Source organism: Melanotaenia boesemani, chromosome 21, assembly GCF_017639745.1.
Source record: "Melanotaenia boesemani isolate fMelBoe1 chromosome 21, fMelBoe1.pri, whole genome shotgun sequence".
Taxonomy (NCBI): Eukaryota; Metazoa; Chordata; class Actinopteri; order Atheriniformes; family Melanotaeniidae; genus Melanotaenia; species Melanotaenia boesemani.
In genome coordinates this window covers 24,356,536-24,381,538 of record NC_055702.1, presented here as the reverse complement: position 1 = coordinate 24,381,538, position 25,003 = coordinate 24,356,536, and the positions used below count along the sequence as shown (strand labels likewise).

General features: G+C 40.5%; 1 protein-coding gene across 6 annotated transcripts in view; it reads right to left on the bottom strand.

Moving 5' to 3' along the window:
• Positions 1-3,512: 3,512 nt before the first annotated feature.
• Positions 3,513-25,003, bottom strand: part of spag9b (sperm associated antigen 9b) — a 54,863-nt gene continuing 33,372 nt past the window's right edge. For 2 of the 6 annotated variants that reach the window (XM_041973749.1, XM_041973750.1), the window contains 17 exons: positions 20,380-20,436; positions 19,291-19,470; positions 17,055-17,184; positions 15,026-15,115; positions 14,729-14,890; positions 12,553-12,724; positions 12,264-12,455; positions 12,030-12,183; positions 9,228-9,356; positions 9,070-9,150; positions 8,920-8,987; positions 8,671-8,819; positions 8,422-8,593; positions 8,213-8,326; positions 7,856-8,035; positions 6,735-6,866; positions 3,513-6,648 (listed from right to left, as the gene is read on the bottom strand). In XM_041973749.1, coding sequence (XP_041829683.1) covers positions 6,530-6,648; positions 6,735-6,866; positions 7,856-8,035; positions 8,213-8,326; positions 8,422-8,593; positions 8,671-8,819; positions 8,920-8,987; positions 9,070-9,150; positions 9,228-9,356; positions 12,030-12,183; positions 12,264-12,455; positions 12,553-12,724; positions 14,729-14,890; positions 15,026-15,115; positions 17,055-17,184; positions 19,291-19,470; positions 20,380-20,436 — 2,281 coding nt within the window. In that variant the 3' untranslated portion in view covers positions 3,513-6,529. Of the gene's footprint in view, positions 6,649-6,734; positions 6,867-7,855; positions 8,036-8,212; positions 8,327-8,421; positions 8,594-8,670; positions 8,820-8,919; positions 8,988-9,069; positions 9,151-9,227; positions 9,360-12,029; positions 12,184-12,263; positions 12,456-12,552; positions 12,725-14,728; positions 14,891-15,025; positions 15,116-17,054; positions 17,206-19,290; positions 19,473-20,378; positions 20,437-25,003 lie in introns of all 6 variants that reach the window. The other 4 variants (XM_041973747.1, XM_041973745.1, XM_041973746.1 and 1 more) reach the window with 4 other exon arrangements.

Genomic DNA, 25,003 nt, shown 5'->3' with positions numbered 1-25,003 from the left:
CTGGGTAGCATCCCCTTACAACCCTGCAGCCACCATCTGGCTAGCTTGCATAACTGCTGAGACTATGAGATGGCACTATTAGATAATGCAGATGGGCAGAGTGGAGTCTTCCCCAGTGTTAGCTGCTAGAAAAGTGCCTATGGCCTTTATTCTGAATAAACTGAACGTGTTATCAAGTTATATTTTAAGTTTTTTTCAGAGTAAAGATTTATTTGTTCTTCATGGTTACAGCCCTGAGTTTTATCATGTGGACAGTTTGGCCTCAAAACTATTTAAAATATCTTTAAAACTCAATTACATGGAACTGTGTAGCTAACAATATCAGCACACACACTGGTTGCTACTAAAGCTTCTTTTTCTCTACAAAAAGTAGCTTATACTGGCTAATCTTAGCTAACTTTAGATTCTGCATACTTCTCCCACTGCTACACTGTTTAACATGCCACATGTCATGTGAATATTTTAGGTGAAACTAGGTTACATGCTAAACAAATGCTTGTTTGTTGTCCAGACTGGATATTAAATGGCAATTTCCAAACTTAGGCTTTCCAATCTGCAACCAATTAAAATAAAGTAACATATATGTGTGTATATATATATATATATATATGTATGTATGTATATAAACAAACATCTGCATCAACCTGAAATCCTTCTTACTTACTTAATCCAAATCCATTATGATCCAAATCAATTAATATCAGTTTCATTTATTAAGTCTGTAAACAATTGGCTAGCTAAGGGAACTAACAAGTTGCACTGGATCCTGAGGGGATTGAAGTGGGGTGAGGATTTGATGTCTCCCTTTCAACAGGAAGGGCAACACAACCAGGGACGGGTAGCCATCTGCATGGATCAGTTGAAGGGTTAAAGGACAAGATGGAAGCACCAACAAACATAAAACATCATGGCTGAGGATGCATGACCTGCTATGGGAAAAGAAAACCAAATGGAGGACAAAGTTTACGATAATAATGGAAAATGCATTTAGAGAGAATAAAACTGAGTTATGAAATGTGCTTTACTGGGAGGTCCCCTAGCGGTTTAGGCCTATGGCAACATGGCTTTGCACACAGAGGTGTCTCCAGAGTTTCTAGTGCTGTAGATGATTATTATGTTTTGCAATTATACGTTGAGGAAAATTATTCAGAAACTGCTCAACAATTGGTACTTTTTGTCATGATCTGTGGGGTTATGTTGTGTTTTAGTTTGTATGCATTCTGTGGAATGTCCTTGTTTACCTGCTATGGCCCCTACATGTCCTCAATCTGCTCATTAGATCACTGAGTTGAGTAACTCCATCAGTCCACATCGATGCATTGCTTAAAAGAACAATGAGCCAATGGCATTGATACCAAGCATCAATACAATAATTGATAAATCATGATTCTAAAACAAAAATGTCTCAAATCTAATGAGTAAAAAAGAAATATATATATATATATAAAACCCTGATATATGATGAAGTCAGACTGGAATAACTTGTCTATTATACCTAAGTTGTAAAATATCTGCTTTAACACTCCAAATAGAAGTCAGAGTTACACTATATCCTGCTTTAAAGTCTGTAAATGTAAATGTATTCTGTTTTCTTCTCCATGATGTAAATATTTTTAAGCTCAGTATAAAAATGTGTTTTTTTTTGTTTTGTTTTTTTTTTACATTAAAATGATTGAGTTCAGAGGAAATTTTTTTTTTTTATATTTAGTTGCCTTTTTTGCAATTTGATATGAATGGAAATTATTGTGTTTCGAAAGCCAGTGAATAGATAGATTACATGATTAAACTTATGATTAAACCCCCATTTATCAACCTTTCCTTGATGCTCATTACCAACCTGTATCCATTCATCCTTCTCTTCGGTTCTAATCATTCTTTGCCAGACTGTTATCCATAACGTCCAGGTTGGTCGTTTTCATCAGGTTTATCTTTGCTCCAATCAGCCAGTTCTTAGTTTTCAGCTGTGTAGTTTATTTAAAACAAAAAAAGCACAGCAGGATTAACAAACTACTGAATTCCAACATCAGCTTGCCTCTCACCTCCTACTCTTGCATTTTGTACCTACCTTTCTTTACACTGTGACTTCACAATTTTTTTTAGATTGCTGAAACCCCACCCATCTTCTGAGAGACTCTACCTCTGTAAGGTGCTCTTTTAGTCAGTTATGTTACTGACATATTGCCAATCAACCATACTAGTGGCAACCGCTTCATTTTTATTTTATTACCAATTTTATTACCATTACTATTCTAGCCTTCTGTTGCTTCTGTTCCAACTTTGAGATGCGTTGCTGCCTTCAAATCCAAGATGAGGAGATGAATTTAATGAAACACTGAATTGGTCTTTATGCTTTATTGTAAATAAAATGCTTATTTGTAAGATCTACAAACCATTGCATTTTGGGTTTAAATAAATTTAACAATTTTTCATGACTTTTTGGGGAATATGTAACTCTGGGAACCACAAGTGACCCTGCAGTCTGACTGAAGCACATAATGTTAAATTATGAAGTCAACATGTTCCAGTACAACATGCCTTTTTAAATATGAATAAAAAAATAAATCAGTGAATATTTTCAATTATTAAATACATGGTGAAAATTATAAATGGAAACTCAAAATCCTTTATTGTCAGTTCTCTAGAACTTTTATGCAAATCAGCTTGGCCTGACATTCATGCTCATTGGTTTATGTAAACACAAACATGCATGTCTGACAGAAACTTGTGATGAGCCGTGACAGTTTTATCTGGATTATGCACTTTTGGAGTACTCCAACGGTGATGAAATAGCAGTTCTTTTCAGACCAATGAGCTGGTGGGAGCTGAAGTTGTTTTCCCTCAGTGTTAATATTTTAGCTTATTGGACACATTTATTCAGATGTTCAATTCGCTGAAGGTTTCAACCTTTTTGTCCAAACACAATGATGAGCAGCTCAAAATCAAGGCTGACTTTTAAAGAAAACACTTGTGTATGTGTATTATTTAACCTCGTACTCCACTGACTGAGATCCAGAACAGCCGGGCATTCTTTTAAGAACTTAGGAGAGATTAAAGCCTTTTCGTCTTTCAGCCGGCTGAGCAGCAGCTCAGTACATTCAAACAAGGCCCTGAATAGTACAGCCAATCACAGGCAGGGGAGGGGAGCCTCTCTCCTGATATAGTTGCTGGGAAAACCTCCACTATTCACGGCCAAGCTTGCCACCTAGTGTCTGTTAAGAGAAACATGTCTGTGATCTTGTTTAGCCAGTTTAGGATGTTCAGTTATGAATGTATTAAATAACATCCTCTATATTCTCTTATGTTTTTTTTTTTTTTTTAAGTCCCCGTCCGACTGAAGGTGACTTCCAGCACACAATAAGGACAGAAGAAAAATCTAAAGTAACCAAGCCAAACTGATGAATTTTTGCTGGGACACTGATCCTGATGCTCCGTATGATGCCATAAAGTTGTGTATTCAACTTTAACATGTCAGTAAAGTAAATTAAATGACACATAAAAACACAGCCAAAGGATTTGCCCACAAAAGTTGCTTTAATCGATTGTTACAAATGAGTAAGGCTTGAGATGCTGCAGAGGTACAACATGATTGTGTGTGCTGCAGAAGAGAGGCCCAAGTTATTCAAACGTAATAATGCAGACTAGAAGGATGACACGACTTTGAGAAAGTCTCCCATGTTGTGCTGTGTTGGGATGAAGCTGCCGGCCGGCTGGGGTTAAGTTCGACCGTATTCCTCCCCTTCGCTGTGAGATGAAAGCCGACTGCGATTGGACAGCGTCGGGATCTCTACTTAATAATCTCTCCCCTTAGACACACGCTGCATAGCTGAGTAAAGTTACCTTCTGCAAATCCACTACATCATTCCAACAGCAACAACTGTTGTGAAAACAATAAACCCACACCTTCTTCATATTTCTTACATATATAATCATATATTCATATTCAATGTACAAAGAAACATTCTCAATTGCAAAGGCTCAATCACTGTAAATAAATACTGAAATGGCTAAACTGCAATATTTCTCTTCTCTCGTGGAGAGAAGGCACACACACTTAAACACACACTCTTGCATGATGAAAACGGGCCTTTCTGATATTGTTCAATACAAAAGGAACAAAACAAAAATAAACATGAGTGCAGTGGTGCACAGAGGCCAGAAAAACCATCTCAAAAAAAACCCAAAGGAACTTTTTTTTTTTTTTTTTTTCCTGCACTGTGCTGAGAGGACAGTCTAAAAATAGATATTACACATAAAAGCTCATAAAATCAGCAAAACTTTCCCTGTTTTGCCATGAGGATGGGTAACGTCAGATAACATACACAGGCTTGTACAAAGGGAGCAGAGCAGCTCTGCAAAACCAAAGATGTCCGAGTTCTGACCTCTAAATGTCAACGTAATGATTAGTGAGGGCTGTTATGTAATCTGCAGCAAGGCTGCTCGTTCACGGTTACTGGTCCAGCACGTTCGCTTCTCTCACGCCTTCAAAATATTTCAGGTTCTAAATACAAAAGTCTAAAAATATATCTCATCAATCTGCTTGGATTTGTGTTACAAAAACCTTCATGTTGTGAACACAGAGGCAAACAAGACACATTATTAGCTCAGCTTGTGGCTAAGTATCACTCTTTAGGCTTTGGTAGGAAACCGAACATTCTTTAGAGAAAAATAAACAATCATGCTTGAAAAGCTTTCACTCAATCCTTTCCAACCTTCATATCTAAGGCATTTCTTAAAGTGTCTACTGAGTGGAGCTGGTGGGTGGAGGGAGATCAGAGGGCCGACAATGTGATGATGATGATGATGCGACAAATGAAACAAGTTTATAGTCTATTGCAAGTTAAAACTGGGGTAAGCAGATATGTTTGAAGAGAACAGGGTTCGTCGTTAACATTCACCACAGCCGTTTATCTGCTTTCATGACAGTAAATCTACCAACACAATCTAACCGACCAAAACAGACGGATGACGACTTCATCACTGGTCCGGAGGAAGACAACAAGCTTGATATGTTGTGATTACTGAGCATCATTTGCTATTAATAAGAATGTTATTGCCTTTAATATGGGAGTAATGTCTGTAGAAGGAAGATGAAGCGTGCTAGTAATTGAGAACAATTGGAAACAACCTCACAAAAAAAAAAATCCAATAGGAGGCAGATGTTTGGTTTCCTCTCAGAGATAAACTTAGATTTTCCAATGAAACAACCCCCCCCCCCCCCCCAAATCTCATGCTAACGATGTGTTTTGATCATCAGGACACAGGTGCATCATCTTTGGCACAATCAAAACCTGCAAATCAAAGAGGGCTGCTGGTGCTAGCGGTGCTACAGTTAGCATCACTCTGCAAATCCACATGACATCATCCAACCACAGCTGCCATGATCCACTAACCTAACGTTCTACACTGGAACCAGTAAGACCAGGATATGGGACACTGCCTACCCCAGCTTTAATAGGTAATGAGCGCGGAGTCTGATGTATCGCTCCAGTTTGTGCTACTCATGCATTACAATAAAGTCACAGCACAGAGTTGGGTTTTCTAACAGTAGCTATAGTTGCTCCTCTGACATGCTGTACATGCTAACAGCAGCTAATTCCCATCAAACATGGCTTCACAGTTATTAAACCCTATTTAAAAGTTAACCTCACAGAGGTCTTTGACTTGACTGTAATAATTTTAAGCCTGTCAACAACAAACGAAGATATTTAGTTAGGAAATTGAAATACAGTTTGTTAAAGGTGCTTAGAGTTTCTGATTTTACTTCAGGAACAATTAAATCTGCCCACAAATTCATAGCATTGTAGCCAAAAAGGGCAACTTTTTTTATCATTTTGTAAAAATACATTCAAGTTTGTTTATGGAGATATTACACTGATTTTGTCAGGATTTCATTTAAAATTATTTTTAAGTGGACAGAATAGTTTTTCCACCAGTATGGATGAAAAAAAAAGAATCAAATGTACTAATCATGAGATTTATTTTTAGGAAACCTACATGATCTGTGACTTAAAGGGTTTTTATGAGGCACCAACTGGTCTTTCACTGCTACTCATTTTGTCGGAATAAATGTTAGTGGATTAATTCATCTGCTTGGCTTTTAAAATTTAAAGATCTCAAAAGAAGAAAACCAAAAACATGAATAAAGGATCTGATGATGGATCCCATGTGATTGACACCCGCGTGTATGTCCATCGTACATTCATTAAGGGCAACAGGTGAGCAGGTTCGAGCAGAGGGAGGAAAATGACATGAAATGAAAAGTTGTGTCCCTAAAGAAGGCTTCAACTCAGTTAAAATAGTATGAGGCATAGTAACAGATTGTTTTCAAATCCATAAAATGAAACAAAACAAAACAATATGCATCCAGGGTTATAATTAGAGAGGCTCTCAGAGCAGTTTTTGCTTTCACTCTTATTGTTCAGGACTGAGGAAACAAAAATAAGTGCTGATCGAACTTTAATCAAAAGAGCGAAGTCGCGTCGACTCCTCTGAGGCTGACGTTTGGACGGGGGGGTCGGAAGGTCTGTGTTCAGTCCTCATTGACAAACACCTGCCAGACTATAAGGTGGCTGCGCTCGGCTTTGGCCAGGAAGGGCTGCAGCTTCATCGGAGCATCCTCTGCCTCGTCTGCCTCGCCGTCCTCGTCGCCTGCAGACATGCAGGGTTGTAAAGTTGTCCTCCACTTTCTACTGAACTGATTAGTCTTCTGTTTGTGTTACGTGAAGTAAACTCACCCATTCTGAAGTCGATGTAGCCCTCTCCTCCGCTCATCACCAGCATGGACTTGCTTCCTTCCTGAGTTGTGGCGTCGGCGGCCTTGTCTCCCGCTGCGTCTCCTCCGCTGGACGCAGATGGAACTGCATGACCTGAAATCAGATGAACAGATGCAAAACACCCACAGCTTAATAATCAATATCACAGCGGTACTATGGCCAGAAAACACTGATTTATAAAGTCTTCAATTTCACTCTTTAATGCCTAATATTTTATATTTCATAAGCTTCTGAGACCTTTTGCATTACTATATTGTTAAAAGAAAGGCTCAAAACCCTGTTGTTTACAATCTGCTACTTGTCTTACACCCCCTAGTGGATGATTTTTACTATACAATATAACACAGTAATAAACCATTCATATATGCAAATAATCATTTCTTCTAAATAAGTCACTGCTTTATGAACTAACAGCAACCAAACAGGAAGCCAGTGTAAAGATCTGAGGACTGGAGTTCTAGGATTTATTCCTTGGTCTTAGTGAGGACTGGAGCAGCAGCGCTCTGGACTAACTGCAGCTTTCTGATGGACTTTTAGGGAGACCTGTGAGGCCACCATTACAAGAACATATCAAGGATTGTTCTTTAAGTGATAACAGACTTCACAACAGCCTGAATGTGAAGCTGAAATTCAGGTCTGAGTCCCAGATTTCTGGCTTGGTTGTTGGTTTTTAGCATCACTGTTTGAAGCTGAGTGCTGATTTTTAATTTAAGTAGCATTATTTAATTAAAACATCTACATACTGTACTAAAGTTCTGACAGCTTTATACGTACATAAAACATAATATTAAAAACTGGATTAGAAAAAGATATATTACTGTAAGGGTGCAGTGCAGACAGTCTGCGGGATCATCATTCTTTATTAACTAAAAACATTTTCCCTACCACTTTTTGGCAGTCATGAGCCAGGAGAAATAATGAAACATGTCCACTAAATAAAGCGTTTTGTCTCACTCAAACTAGATGTAACTGATGCTAAAAGCCTTCAAACTAACATTTATATGAGCTGCCATTGTTGTTTCTGATCACTTTAAACTAACCAGGACTGCATCTGGCAGGACAAAGTCCCAGATCTGACTTGCCTGGAACAGCAGCGAAGAACTTGACCGCATCCCGGTGACCGTGGAAGCAGAGTTGAGCGTGAGCCATGGAGCAGTAGGGAACAAACGTCCCAGCTGTCACTTTGTCGCCGCTGTCGTCACCGTACACACGAACCACGCCTCCAGGATGGTTACCTGCTGCCTTGGTTACCTTGTTGGCTGCTGTAGTGCATGAGAGGAACGCATCTTCATGTGACATTCACAATGGACTACAAATATGTCCGTCTAACATCAAAACAAACCAGTAAGCAACTAAAGATCAAACAAAGATAAATATAAATGTCTTTGTTATCCCCAAAACATTCAAAAGAAGAGATGAAATAAACTGTTTGAGCTTACTGTCTGTCACAGGGATGGAGATGATGACTCCGTTACCAGTACCAATCCACAGGCGGTCACATGACACCATGAGAGCGGTGATCCTGACAAATGAGAAGCCCAGTTTGCCCGTACCTGGAGGACAGTCATACATGACCCTCTAAACCAAACCTGAGATGGTGATACACATCCATCTAACCCCGAACAAAGAGTTTTCTCTCTGAACTGACCGAGCATCTTGCTGACGTAAGGCTCGATGTCGACGTCCTGCAGGTGCTGGTAGGTGTGAGCGTGGAACAGCCTGAGAGTGGAGTCCAGCCTGATGGACACCCAGATCCCATCGCCGTGCCAGGCCAGCTGACGCACCTGACTGTCCTTCCGAGGGTGGGCATCGAATGATTTCTGCAGAAGAAAGAAGCAGCTTCAGAAAAATAAAAACATGTTTAAAGGCATCCCTGAGGTGTTAAATCTTTCTTTACCTCTATCTTCATGGCTTTAGGCTGCACCACATAGATCTTGTTCCGGTAGCCACACCACACCTTGTCATGAACTACCGTCATGCAGCGGATGGACTCATGCTGCCTCCCCAGGTCTAACAGATGGTAATTGGTCAGGTCCCACTGTCCGTCTGAGAAAGAAAAATCAGCGTACATGCTCACAATAATTATTCTCACATCAGCTGTGCAGACATTTTAACAGAGAAGGAGGTAAAGTGGGTGTTCCCTCACCTACTCCTCTGTGGAAAATGGCTAGCGTGCCATCAGACAGACTGACCAGGACACGTCCTTTCACATGTCTGTGGGAGAGATGCACTTAAACAAGCAGGCGATGACAGAGAAACGCTGACCTGCAGCAGCTGTTTGTATGAATGGACTTACACGATGCCGAGCACAGACTCCTTCAGCTTTATCGAATGGAGACACCTCTTCCAGTGAGCCACAGAGGAGTGGACGTACACGCTGGGACCAGATGAAGATTCATCAGCAATAAAGAGGATTTCCAGAAATTCAGAAAAATGACCAAATAAAACACTCACCATCCGTTCTGCGCCCCCAGCCACATCGTGGACAGGACGCTGCTCATCTTCTGAGCCTCTTCGATCATCAGGTCCTGCTCCTCGGCGCTGGGGTTTGAACTCACTCCGTCTTTCAGCAGATCGCTCTCCCTGCTCAGAAACAACGTAGACACTGAGGATTATTATCAGTTCTTCAGGTTTGCTTTAAACACATTTAGCTTGGGCTTAGAGTTATGACACAACAGTGAGTCTGATCAGACGAGCTCCTTTAGTAAGATACCATGTATAGCCTGCCGTGTGTACCATAGCCTTATCTGTTGGTTTAGACTACTTTATCTAACTGGCATAGCTATGTATTCAGTTTTGATAGGCTACAATATTTAATATTTTATTTGGCAAAAGTCATTTCAAAGTTAATCATTAAATGTTAAACAGTTTTGCGGCATCTTCCTTCTGAAAACTCAACCACTGCCAGACGATAGATCCACAGCTGTTCTTCTTCTGAACCAAATTATCTCACATTCAGCTTTAGTCTCTTGTTGCTTATTACTGGAGATGTCTCCTCTCTCCTGATACAACAACAGGACAGTTTTCTGGATCGGTGGGGGAGTTGCTGTCTGCTGTGAGCGGGGCATCAGAGTGTGAGAGAAGCCAAACTATGAAGTAAATCACACGAAGACTCTTAAAACACTGCTGTGACTGTTTGTACTTGATGTTCCTGATATATTCACTTTATAGACCGCATGCTGAACGGGAGTATTTTTGATGTATAGCCCACCACTTTATGCTGTTACAGACTGGTGAAGAAGCTTTCTGGCAGCGGTACCGAACGTGTCACAAATGCTCAAATCAGCAAAAGCAAGACAAGTTACATTTAGACTGAGACCATGTGGGGAGTTACGGGCACAAGAGTTGGACGTGAACTGATGATCACGTATCTGTCCTGTCTCAGTCAGAGCTGCTCGCTCATGTAAACTGTCTTTGTTGAAGTCTCATTATGTTTTCTCTCGTTTATTTAGGACAGAATCATGCAGGATTATCATCATTCTTCTTTTCTGTTTGGATACTCTGTAATCATGAAGTGAAAAACCTGACCTCGTCTCATTATGACTGAAGGGTCTGTGATTACTTCTAGCCGCTGCGACTGCGCTCCTTAGACTAAAACAAATCATCATTTATTCTAAAAGTCATTCATTTGGCCATCAGGCAACTGAATTCTTGGCTTCTCGATTCAATTAAGATTTGTAAATGTTCAAAATCGATTATTTTTCATACTAATTAAATGACAAGAACACGGCTGCAAAGTGCGGCAGGACCATAAAAGTCCCACGTGCTGCCCGGACATATTAAGGGGACGGATCGGTTCGAGTGGTAAATAAACAGAGATTCCAAGAAGGCACTTGCAAAAACATTGCCAGAAAAAACTGTACTGTAAGTAAAATTTTACACTTCATCTGGGTTTTTTTCATGCATTTCCCCTTTAGCTATAGTCATACAAGAGATGCACTTGAGCAAAGGGCAGTTATTATGCAACATAATAACTAAACTAACTCATGGCTTCACAGTTGACTGTATGCTGATGTAGTTTCTGAGCAGTCGGTGGTGCTGAATTTACAGGTAATTTGCAGTTTTCTGTGCTAAACATGCTCATTAAACAAAGGTTGCTATTCTGACAACATATGCCAAACCAACAGAACACCGGTTGTTGCTTCTAACTATTCTAACATCTTTCCTTTATGAATATAATGTGAAAAATAGGTTGGTTATTTGTTGGAGTTATTTATTTTTAACAAAAATAAAACAGAGTTTAAATAATTTTGTTTGGTCACTTGAATTAATGGATTTAAAAGTATGACGGAGTGAGAAAAAAGACGCCGAAAAGGGAAAAAAGATGATCTGAAAATCCTGATAATTGTTGAATAATTCATTTATTAAAAGAATTGGAGCACCCTGATCATAATTGAGGTACTTGAGATGGCACATGAATTTTTTTTAAATGACTGATATTTAACCAGGACTTTTTTCCTTCCATCTTTCCTTTTATTTACTATTATCTTACTGATGTTTTCATGCATTTTGTTCCCTTTTTTCCTTTATTTTTTATTTAAAGTAGCACTGTGTAACAAAATATGTGTTTCTAACTCTTTTAAATGGCAAAGTGACATTTTTATGTGCATTCCTGAAGCCGTTGTTGCCCGTTTTCGGCATCCTGAGGCTGAAAAATTACAATTAATTTCTTTTTCTGGGATTCAGCGTCACTTTACAGCAGCATTTTGCTTTATGGCACCATGTCACACGCCATCAACTGGACATCAACACAGTGGCTGTTTCGAACGCACTCAATGGTTGATTTATCAAAGAAACTAAAAGGGACGTTATTGGATGAAAAGAGAAAAAGAAAGAGAGAACAACAGATAAGACAAGACTTAACTTTTACTATTTGGAGAGAACTCAGGGAAGAGGTTGGATGCAAAATGGATGCTTTAATTCTAGTGTTAGGATAGTTTTGTCTGCCGTAGACCATTGTTCTACTGACTGATTTGACGTGTTAAGTAGATGTGGGTGAGCTGCACATGAATTGCTCTTTTGGATGAATAATATTGTCTAAATCTGATTTACAGGAGCTGTAATGTGGACACAGATTTCCACATACAGACAACTGTCATTTCCATATGAAGGGACTCTGGTCTCATCTGTCTCCATGGGAACAGAAAAGCATCATTTATTAAAGAAAAACTTAAAGGTTTACTCACTACACAACAATATGGTTGATATTACTGAGAGTTGTGGGACAGTGTTGGTTAAAGAAGCTGCTGGCGTTACCTCTGAGAGTAGTTTGCTGGAGTCTCTGTCTGCTTAGCTCCGAGTGGATCTGTGAAGATGTGCTCTGTGTAGATGCCCCTCAGGCTTTCTCTGTGGTCAGCAGCACCTGAGCTGGTCTCTGTCGCCTCTGTGGCTTCCTCTGCTGGTCTGGATTCTGGAGACAGGATCATTGTGACTGTACCAGATAAATGAATCTGAGCATCAGTGATCCAGACAGCTCTTCTTGTTCTGTACCTGGATGTTCTGCTGTCTGAGGAACAGCTGTTGCTCCTTCAGCATCACAGCCCACCACCGTGATGCCTCCGAGAAGGCTGTCACCTCCTGGTGAGCTGCTTTTGTCTGCTGACAAGCTGTCGTCTCCGACTGACGCTGCCTCACATTGTGGAGACACTTCCTCTCCAGCCGGGTAGTCCGTCTCTCTCGCACCTGAATGTTCACATCACACACGAGGAAGTATTAAGAGAAACCAGATGGAGTGAATTCAAAGCAAGACATGTGCATGTATTCATTTCGACCTGCTGACCTGGTACACTGGCGATGCAGAGGACGTGGGAGTCACAAACAAAGAAGCTCTCCAGGATGTTTCCAGGCTGGTTGGCGTCAATGACGACAACTTTTGAGGTGGACTGGGTGCTGGTGCAAATCCACACCAGTGATGACAACTCGTCCTGATGCAGAAGCTCCTTCTGCTGATCCTGCATGAACAAAAACAAAAATATCCAAAGCTGGATTTCTACGACTTATCTGCTGTCAAGGTTTCGGTTTATCAAGCCATCTATGAACAAAACTATAGCTCTATAACAGAACTCAGACTTAAACAGATGGTCATTAATCCCTGGGAAAATGTATAATCTGTAAATAATCTGTGAATATGTACAAGTGACATTCCAGACATTACAGCTGTTAAAGTATGAATGAGGAATGCCTTCACCCCGTTAGGAAGATTACATTTATCAAGCTGCACAATTATAAGTTCTGATATGCTGGATTGATCCTAAGTATGAATCTAAAAGGAAAACTTTAGAAAAAGGTCTAATGAAGGTACATCCATCAGCTTTATTTGGAGATTAACTTTGAATAAATACCTTTTTGAGGAAACAAGCAAGTGGTTCTCAGTACCTTTAGGTGTTTGGTAAAAGAAACCGAAAGACCAAAAGTTTGTGAGGAAGGAACAAATGTTCCGTTGGCCATCTCATGATATAGATTTCCCACACAATGGGAAAGAAAAGGAATACCTCATATTGTATAATATCAGAAATGGGGCAACGTTCCTCGTGTCCCTGAATTGGACTAAAGGCCCATTTATGCTTTACACAGAAGACGGACAAACAGACGGTCGGACACTTCTGTCTGTCTCCTGCATCGTTTACGCAGCTAATTTGGTCTGTTTTACTTTACGTAGTAAATGAAGCAATACCACCAGAAACCATGGGGGCAGTGTTGAACAGTATAGCTGACATGTGACCAGCAAAATGAACAAACCAGAGAAGAAGAGGAGGAAGAGGAGGAGAAGAAAAAGACGAGGGTGCAGAGAGCAACAACGGTAGAGATGGCGAGAGCTTTTGAAAAAAAAGGATGTGCAAGTGTGTCGAGCAGCAAACAACTTTATCGCCAACAACCGCTGTCTGAAACCGACATCAAAACACAGACGTGAGCTCTGAACTCAGCACTGCCCAGTAGTGGACGAACTGACGTAACCATGGCGATGTAGAAGACAAGTAAATATGAGGGTGGCGACGTATGACAATGTTTGAAACGGACATACATACGTAAGGAAGCACAATGGGCTTTAAGCAGTATAGAGGATGGACCGATGGATGGATGGATGGATGGATGGATGGATGAACGGACGGACGGACGGACGGACGGACGGTTGGTTGGATGGATGGATGGGTGGATGGGTGGATGAACGGACGGATTGATGGACGGACGGACTTTATTTTACTTTTAGAATTGAGTCAACTGTCAGAAAAATATTAATTTAAAATCTTAGTAATAAGTTGATTTATTTTGCCCAGTCTTTACCTACAACTGTCTAAGGATAAAGGGAGGCTTCGTCTGAGGGCCACTTGCTTGTATCTTTGTGTTTTTTGTTGTAAATGTATTGTATGTGTGACATGCTTGTGTTGTTGTCTGAGGTCTGCCAAGGGACAAAATACGTAAATCTGCTGCTATGCTAACTCTGCACATTTACATTTTGTATTTTTCTTAAGTCCATTGCAGTATGTCCCTTTTAACTAAATAAATAAATAAATGGATTAATTTAATATCAAACTAAAATTGGAGAAATTGGCTAAACTGACATTAATGGATGAAAACTGGACAAATATTTGGAAATTGCAGTTCTCTACCACACACTCAGATTTATGGAAAAACACTGGAATTTTTATGATTCCACAAACAAAGGAAATGGCATATAAGAAGACAGAATATGGGCAGAGTGGTAATGTGTGGTAATTTATCAGCAAATTATTTTCATATCTTTTAGGAAAGTCCAGGTATTACTGGATCCTGGCTGCAGGTGAAAGGAAAATAACAGGATCTGGACTGAATTAGGGAAAACATAAGAACTGCCCTGTGAGCATACCCAGATGTTTGTTTTTTCTCCTCTATACCACCAGAATAAAAAGAAAAGATCCATCAAAAACAAGCTTAAAAAAGTTCTGTTTATATCAGCACGTGCAAAGCTGTGTGTGTACCTTAAGTTCTTGATCCAGTTTGTCCAGGCTACTCTGAGATCCGATCTTCTTTTTAGGGCTCTGTGGGCTTGACACATCACTGTAAAACACACTAGCTCCCACTATTGAGCCTCCATCTCTGGTTTTCCCTCCAGATAGGTTCACACCAGCAGCACACCACAGCTAGAGGAAGAACAAAGAGTTACAGCAGCCAACTACCAACAACTCACATTTTATCATGCATCTACACTGCAGCACGTATGTAGTTTATGTTGAGAAAACCATATGAATGTCATGCTGATGAGTTGGAGGAAACACCTTCACAGAAGCATCTTTCTCGTCCAGTGGCCTGAGGAAGACAGGAACAGGTAGATTCTTCATCTTGCCCTCTGACTGACCACCATTAGCCTACAAAAGCAGATCAAAGTTACAGCTGTAGCTTACATATAGTGTAAACTCACTTTGAATACAGGGTTCGAAGTTTGTGCATGTAAAACTGGAGCAGTGCATCGAATTTTTAACAGCACGTGCACCTGTACAAGAAAGGAAATGCCAGTAACTCGCATTGTTGCCAACTTAATGACTCTGTCGCTATACTGAGTGAATTTTCAGACCTTTTAGTGACTTTTTTTGTTTTTAAATGACTAACAACATATCTAACAACTTTTTCTGGTGGTCCCACCTGGCTGCCCCAGATGTTCACCTCTGCACCCAGGCTGAAAATGAAACACATATGTGAAGCGGCCGCTGACTTACAGTCAGGTATTAATGCAGACTGTAGACAAAAAAACTGAAAAATTAAAGACGTTTTACTGTAAAATGTTACTCTTTATTATAAATGGGGCTGGGCACATTGACGCATTTTCGCTTTAACTCTTTATAGTTTTGAATCACTTGTATGTAACAATGAGCCTCATTCACCAATATCTTCTTACAAATTTGTTTTTAGTTTGTATATGTTAGAAGTTTCTTTTACGTAAACACTCCTTCCCTCTTAGATTTGTGAATAACAATCTCTCATAAGCTGAAAGGATAGACCAGCTGGCCCAACTTCACATAGGTAAACACCCCCCCATAAAAATGCCCGTAACGGCCGTGTGCAAACAGACACGGAGAAACTGATGAGGAAAAATAACGAACAGAATGACAAAATGATTAATGACTACAATAAAAAAATATTAAAGATGTGCAATGAAGCCTGATTTCCCTCATTTTTAAGTGTTTGCTTGATCATTTATAATCACATGATGAGCTACAAATAATATAAAAACAGCTTTTAGACAAACGGATCATTTGTTTCTCCTGAACTTGGGCAGCAGCCTGCAGTCTGGTCCCATGCGCGAGTCAAGGTGTGCATCCTTCGTGGTGTCGTGGCTAAAAGGTACACTGTAGAATAAAATTTCATTACTTAGCTTACTGTACCTTATAGTTTGTAAAGCCAGTTTCTTTCTGCTGTGGCGGTATTTTGGGATGGTGGTGCATCTGATGAATCCTCTGATAGGTGTTATTAACCAGGAATTAACCTTGATATCTTAATAAAAGTAATTATGATAAAAAGACACGTAGTAAATTTTAATTATTAAAGACCGCATTCAGCAGGTGGATCTCAACGTGTGGTTGAGGCAACGGATCTGACGTGTGTGCAGAATGACACCCGTCTTGACTGCGACTTGTTCTTGAATGAATGAAATGAATAAAAAAATAGTTTAATTTTCCCTTAAAGGAAATTCTAGCGTTTAGATCTGCAATATTTTGCTATTTATCTTAAACAGCAAAATGCTTTGTGCTTCACCAAATCTGACAAAAACATTACTGGAGTTTTATTTTTTTTTGTGTGTGTGTGTTACACAAAATTTATTTTAATTACCAGAAGGACAGGAAAACAACACTAACGCTGATTCTGTTCGAACACATCCGCTTTCAGATGTTTGTAAGAGTACCACTGAGTGTTCGTAGGATTTGTTCTTTTTAGCTTAGAACAAATCCAAGATACGAAGATCCTGGTGAAGGCTGCAATTTCCATAAAATGTTCATAAGTATGGTTTAAAAACAGATTTGTTCGTAAGAAAGTTGGTGAATAAGGGCCAGTGTTATTAAACGTGATTTTAAAAAAACAAACCAGACTGAAGAAACTAAAAAAAAGAAAAAAAAAAAAAAAATTTTTGTGTTTTAGTTTTTGGAACATTTTCATAAGATTTTGTAAGTTTAAATTTAAGATTAATATTTCACAAATTCGGGTTGTGCACCTAAATTATTTTTGGTGCATTACTTTTGGCATCAGTGCACCTTTACTCAAACCTGTATTTCACACTGGACAATGAAAACATTTTGGTTCTCGTCTTCGTACTTTGTATTTCTTGGGTAAGCTCCAGCCGTACGCCTGCACTCTGCCGTCCTCCTTCTGGACGTGGGCTTTGACCTGCTGGTACTGAGCTCGCTTCTGCTCCCGCCTGGACACCACGTTATCAGCCGGCTGTCTGTGGGACAAAACCACACAACTACACAATCTACTCTGCACTTTTACAAACATTCCCGTCAGTCATATCCATTAAACACAATCTGAAATCTGATGAATGAATGATTTGATTAACTGATTCAGTCGTTAAAAGTCTACTTTGTACACCTTGGCAAATACATATTTCATCTTATTGCTTTACTTTTATTTTCTCTTTTTTGTTGTTTTTTTAAAGCAGAAAACTTAAACACTGATAGTTTTCTTTGTCATGTGAAGCAGTGGACCGAAGTTCTTTTTAACAAAAGCACATTTAGATGTTACTGAAAATTTATGCAAATCTAAGAATTTTTGCAGTACAACAAATTAATGTCTCGATGATCTGGAGATGTTTCACGTTGATATCTTAAAAGTTAAATAGCGATTCTCAGTTCAAATGTGGAATTTTACAATCTATCTTTCCAACATGAGTTTCCTCTCACACTGAGGCAGAAATCTCCACTCCAGTAGAACCAATACAAACCAAAACTTTCTAGGATATTCCCCACTGTATTCTAGGGAACTTTAAGGAAAAATATATTCACCATCCACTTCATCAGGTCAACCTTGTTAGTGACTTCTTCCTCTAAAACTATGTTAATTCTTGGTGTGATAGATTGAACAAGTTGTTGGAAACCTTCTTCAGACGTTTTCTCCATATTGACATGACAGCATCACACAGTTGCTGCAGGTTTGTCGGCTGCATCCATGATGAGAATCTCCCGTTCCACCACATCCCAAAGCTGCTCTACTGGACTGAGATCTGGTGGCTGTGGAGGCCGTTGGAGTCCAGTGAACTCATTGTCATGTTCTAGAAAGCAGCTGGAGATGATCTGAGCTTTGTGACATGGTGCATTATCCTGCTGGAAGTAGCATCAGAAGATGCTCCACTGTGGTCATAAAGGGAAGGACATGGTCAGCAACAGTACTCAGGTAGGCTGTGCTGGTTAAACCAGGCCACGTTGGTACTAAGGGGCCCAAAGTGGGCCAAGAAAATCTCCCCCCACCATTACACCAGCAGCAGCCTGAAGCGTTGATTCAAGGCAGGATGGATCCATGTTTTCATGGTGTTTCCAGCAGATTCTGAGCCTAGCATCTGAATGTGGAGCTGAAATGGAGACTCATCAGACCTGCAACGTTTCTCCATCTTCTATTGTCCAGTGTTGGTGAGTGTGTGTGAATTGTAGCCTCAGTTTCCTGTTCTTAGCCGACAGGAGGAACCCGGTGTGTCTTCTGCTGCTGTAGCCCATCTGCTTCAAGGTTGGACGTGTTGTGTGTTCAGAGATGCTGTTCTGCAGACCTTGGTTGGAACCAGTGCTTATTGGACTTCCTGTTGTCTTTCTATCATCTCCAACCAGTCTGTCCATTCTCCTTTGACCTCTGACATCAACAAGACATTCTGGTCCAAACAACTGCTGCTCGCTGGATATTTTCTGTTCTTCAGAACATTCTCTGGAAACCCTAGAGATGGTTGTTTGTGAAAATCCCAGTAGATACTCAGACCAACAGCCATGCCACATTCAAAGACACTTAAATCCCTTTTCTTCCTCATTCTGATGCTCAGTTTGAACTTCAGCAAGTCGTCTTCACCATGTTTACATGACTAGATGAGTTTATCTGCTGCCATGTGATTGGCTGATTAGATATTTGTTATAAGAAGCACAGGTGAACCTGGTAAAGTGGCTGGTGAGTGTATGTCCATATCTCAACTACAGCCTGATTCATAGTTTATTTCATTAATCAAGGAACTGCAATGTTTTCAGATCTTGAGACATTTGTTTTGAATTTTTAGTCAAATTAGTGATAATTAAAAAATTCCCTTAATTGTTCATTTAATGATCACATTTCTTAAGTCTTGTAAAGGAAAAAAATGTCTAATTAATAAACTGATAAGTTTCACATTTGTTTTGTTTTTTCAATGCTCACCTGTGGGGTCCTGCAAACAGGTAATCAGTTAAAAGTAAAATTACTGACATCTTATTTAGATCTTTTGTTTTTTTTTTCCAGTGGGTTTCTGCTCATCTTTGAGGCATCAGACTGGAAGGGATCTTAGTCAAAGCTGCTAACATTATCTGCATGTGATCAGACTCACTCCTCATTGAGGAAATCAAAGGCTTTGCTCTTGTCGCTGGGCAGCTGCTGCAGCGTGCTGCTCTTCTTCTTGACGGACGGCTGAATCTGAGAGGTCGGCGCGTTGTACTTGACGTTCACCGGGGCCTCCACCGGCGGCTTCTTGCCTGCTCCGCTCGACGAGCTAAACAAACGGCTGAAACTGGAGGTGTAAGGGCGGGGAAGTGGGGAAAAAAGAGGGGGAGGCGGAGCACACACAGACAAACATATAGAGGGGTGGACAAAAGCAATAGCTCCAGCAGCAGAGATAGGGTCCAACATTTATGAGCAAAAAGGATTCCCTTCTAATGCCGACACACCATGCTTGCTAGCTGTCATTCAGGTAGCTGCTATGCTGATACACATATCCCCATAAACTTCCCAACCATCGTTCAGAAAGCTGCAGAGCAGGAGGGCGAGTTAATGATGAGCACTGACTAGGATGTTAGTCAACAACACAGAACAGGCCTGACCAGAAAGCACTAAACTTCCCCATCGCTCCACACGATGCACCATTTTACATTTAGCAGCTTTTCTCTAGCAAGTAATATTCTAAGTGTGTTCTTCATTAAATAAATAACAACCAGTTAAATCTATCTTTCCCTCATATTCCCGCCTTCCCTCCCATTACCACAGAAGCCCTGCCAACACACCTCCTGCACACAGACATCACAACATTAGGCAGAATATGAAGGAACACACACACAAACAGGGCAGAGATGGCAGATCTGTCAGATGTTGTTCTCTTCGTCCCGGCCCAAACAACATCTCTCTTCAAACCAAACCAAACTCAGTCTTTGTAAAACTCAACAGAGGAGAGCAAAGATATAACAAAACAAATGCTTGATTGTCTTTCTTACAGAAGGCCGTGGCTGATGTTTATAACTTAATTTAGCTTTAAAGAGCTCTCCTCTGTTTAGACTTTGTTATTGGTCATGAAAACATCAAACCTCAAGCAAAATTTACCTACATCCTGGAGACAACAACCGCACAACAAAAGAAAACAAAAAAAACACATAAATGACAAATGAAGTTATTTAGGATGTCAAATAAAAAGAAAAGAGAAGCTTACAACTGCCAGAGGCTGGATTTCTTCTTCTCTGGAAGAGCTGGATTCTCCTTTGAAGCCCTGAGGGGAAAAAAAATCCAGTTCAGACAGCACCTCGATTTCTTCTTCTTCTTGGCCTTAATATGTTGTTATTGCCCTGCTTAAATGTACTTTTCATTTTATCTGTGCAATGCATTCTGGGACCATGATCTAGAATATGTAAATATGTAACAATACTAAAAAACATGGTTAAAAACAAACAAACAGGTGTTACTACAGGTGTTCAATAAAAACTCTAGAAAGCTGCAGGAACAAAAGACCTTCTGAAGCCTTCAGTAGAACACAGAGGCATGACCTTTACTAATGCAGTTTCCAGAAAGAAGCCTCTAAGGTCCAGGTAGCGGTACGGTAGCCTTTTCCATCTGTTTCTCTGAGAGAAATCCAGAGTTAATGTGTAGGATTTATTTATTTTTTACAAAACAGAGGAGATCTAGTTGTAATGAGACTTCTTGGTTACTTTACATTGTTATATTATTTTGTTATTTTGTTATGTTGAAAACAAATTATAGAAATAAATAAAGCTTAAAGACCTAAACGGAGTGTTTAGGTGATTTAACTAATTTTATGTTGGGAAATTAACACATTATAATTGTAACAGTCGTAAAATTGTGATTTTTTCTTTGACAATAATCGTATTAGGAACATCGATATGTGACATCCCGACTGGAGAGCGGCGCTCTATGCAGCAACCTCGTCGCTGAGTTGGTATCGACAAGCAGCTGCTGTACAAACTTCAGATATTTTGGTTGACTCTGTCTTCTTCACCCACCTGGTCATCCTTATTTTTAAGTGTATTTTCACTCATATCTTCTTCATTGATGGTGTGGTGTGCTCAGGTTCAAAGGGAAAAGACTAAAGAGAAAACACTGAGCCTATGTACTTTTAGAGCTGGGATATACTTTTCTATTCTATTCTATTCTATTCTATTCTACAGTCATTTAGCAGACGCTTTTATCCAAAGTGACTTACATTTGAGAGGAAGAACAACACAAGCATGAATTCGAACAAGATGGGACATCATAATTAAGTGATAGACTGCTTTGAGTCCAGTTGGACCCTGTCATGTAGTGCTAGAGGCAGTGCATATAATTTTTTCTTTTTTTTTGTAGTTTTTGTAAGTCATTTTGTTTAAATACAAACATCACGATTTCATCACACAATATCATCTTGGGCAGAAGTGCACACAGCTTCTTCAGTACTTTGAGTTGAGCCAAAGAGCTGAACAAATCTTTCTAACTCATTCTGTTGAGTAGAAGAGTTAAGCTAAGTGTGGAAATACTCCTTAAACAACTGAGTCTTTAGCTTGCTCTTAAAAGTGGATAAGGACTCTGCGGATAGGACGGAGTTTGGTAGATCGTTCCACCACCAGGGGACAATACAGCAGAAGAGTCTAGCTACTGATTTTGTGCCACGTTGTGGTGGGAGCACTAGGCGTTTTTCGCTGGCAAAGCATAACTGTGGAGAGGGAGTGTAGCTCTGGATTAAGGAGTGAAGGTAGACCGGAGCCGTTTGGGTTATTGTTTTGTAAGCCAGAAGCAGAGCTTTGAATCTGATGCGCTGCAACTGGAAGCCAGTGAAGAGCGATTAGCAGAGGAGTGACATGAGCTCTTTTGGGCTGGTTGAAGACCAAACGTGCTGCTGCATTCTGGATCATCTGCAGAGGTTTTAACTGAGCATGCAGGCAGGCCAGCCAGTAAGGAGTTGCAGTAGTCAATGTGTGAAATGACCAGAGCCTGGACCAGGAGCTGGGCCGTGTGTTCAGTCAGGTAGGGTCTGATCCTCCTGATGTTGTAGAGAGCAAATCGGCAAGACCGGGAAACCGAGGCAACGTGGTTCTTAAAGGTCAGCTGGTTGTCTACCATGACACCAAGATTCCTGGTAGAAGACGTAGGCACAAGCGTGATAGAGTCAAGCTGCACACTTATCTGTGGCGGTAAAGAAGGATTGGCTAGAAAGACAATAAGCTCAGTCTTGGACAGATTTAACTGAAGGTGGCGATCCTTCATCCATGTGGAGATATCAGCAAGGCATGCTGATATTCGCATTGAGACGGTTGTGTCGTCAGGTGGTAAAGAAAGGAAAAGCTGAGTGTCATCTGCATAGCAGTGGTAGGAGAAACCATGAGAGTTAATGACTGCACCGAGTGAGGAGGTGTATAGTGAAAAGAGAAGAGGACCAAGCACCGAGCCCCGAGGCACCCCTGTTGTCAGCCCATGTGATCTGGACATTCCCCCTTGCCAAGATACTTTGAATGATCCCCCTGTGAGGTAGGACGTAAACCATGAGAGGACAGATCCTGAAATGCCAAGCTCCGAGAGTGTGGAGAAGAATATATGATGGTTGACCGTGTCAAAGGCAGCAGACAGGTCCAGTAGTATAAGGACTGAGGATTGACCAGTGGATCTGGCAAGCTGTTAGCAATGCGTCTGTATCATGGCTGCCATGATTTCCTAGCGTTTGTTTGGCACATACGCTGCTCACGTTGACGCTAGGTAATGTGTTTCGTGCGCGAGCTGCAATATTGACTTGCTGGAGGCACTTATGTGAACAAGAGCATGAACACGACAGCTCTGAGGTAAACACAACGGCTGATAGCTTCGAAGACTGTTTCTCGGACCTTTTGCACAACTACTATAAACATTCTTGCCTTAACAGTTGGCAACGTGTTGCAAGTGTTTTTTTGGGGTTGATGCCCGGAAATACAATGTGACCAGTACAGTGTGTGCAGAATTATTAGGCAAGTTGTATTTTTGAGGATTAATTTTATTACTGAACAACAACTATGTTCGCAATGAACACAAAAAACTCAAAAGACTAAATATCAAAGCTGAATATTTTTGGAAGTTGGAGTGGGGCTTTTTTAGTTTTAGTATATTAGGAGGATGTCTGTGTGTGCAGGTGACTATTACTGTACATAATTATTAGGCAACTTAACAAAAACCAAATATATATCCATTTCACTTATTTATTTTCACCAGGGAAACCAATATAACAACTCAAAATTTACAAATATACATTTCTGGCATTCAAAAACAGAACAAAAACAAACAGTGACCAATATAACCACCTTTCTTTGCGAGGACACTCAAAAGCCTGCCATCCATAGATTCTGTCAGTGTCTTGATCTGTTCACGATCAACATTGCGTGCAGCAGCAACCACAGCCTCCCAGACACTGTTCAGAGAGGTGTACCGTTTTCCCTCCCTGTAGATCTCACATTTGATGAGGTACCACAGGTTCTCTATGGGGTTAAGATCAGGTGAACAAGGAGGCCATGTCATTATTTTTTCTTCTTTTAGACCTTTTCTGGCCAGCCACGCAGTGGAGTACTTGGATGCGTGTGATGGAGCATTGTCCTGCATGAAAATCATGTTTTTCTTGAACGATGCTGACTTCTTCCTGTACCACTGCTTGAAGAAGGTGTCTTCCAGAAACTGGCAGTAGGACTGGGAGTTGAACTTGACTCCATCCTCAACCCGAAAAGGTCCCACAAGCTCATCTTTGATGATACCAGCCCATACCAGTACCCCACCTCCACCTTGCTGGCGTCTGAGTTGGAGTGGAGCTCTCTGCCCTGTACTGATCCAGCCACGGGCCCATCCATCTGGCCCATCAAGACTCACTCTCATTTCATCAGTCCATAAAACCTTAGAAAAATCAGTCTTATGACATTTCTTGGCCCAGTCTTGACGTTTTATCTTGTGTGTCTTGTTCAGTGGTGGTCGTTTTTCAGCCTTCCTTACCTTGGCCATGTCTCTGAGTATTGCACACCTTGTGCTTCTTGGCACTCCAGTGATGTTGCAGCTCTGAAATTTGGCAAAACTGGTGGCCAATGGCATCTTGGCAGCTTCACGCTTGATTTTCCTCAGTTCATGGGCAGTTATTTTGCGCCTTGTTTTTTTCAACACGCTTCTTGCGACCCTGTTGACTATTTTGAATGAAACGCTTGATTGTTCCATGATCACGCCTCAAAAGCTTGGCAATTTTAAGAGTGCTGCATCCCTCTGCAAGACATCTCACTATTTTTGACTTTTCAGAGTCCGTCAAATCTCTCTTCTGACCCATTTTGCCAAAGGAATGGAAGTTGCCTAATAATTATGCACACCTGATATAGGGTGTTGATGTCATTAGACCACACCCCTTCTCATTACAGAGATGCACATCACCTGATATGCTTAATTGGTAGTAGGCTTTCAAGCCTGTACCGGTTGGAGTAGAACAACACAGGATGATGTGGTCAAAAAACTCATTTGCCTAATAATTCTGCACACCCTGTAGAATGACCTTTTCACTATTTCAGAGTCCAAATGCTGCGTACTTCCCCTAGCCTTGACCTCCAGTATTTAGCGTTTTTGCGGTGTCATGCTTCTGTTGTTTGCAGCAAAACATAGCAGAACGTTGACATGTACGCTTGCATATATCCCAGCCCTTAGATTGGGCAAAGACCACAGTGACCATATAACATCTTTACCCAGAATGCATTGCAACTTAAAAAATACAATAATGTACAAATGAAATTCTTTTTATTTTTTTTTTAAATACAGACTAAGAGTATTTTTAAGATGACATTTTTATAGCTGAAGCACGT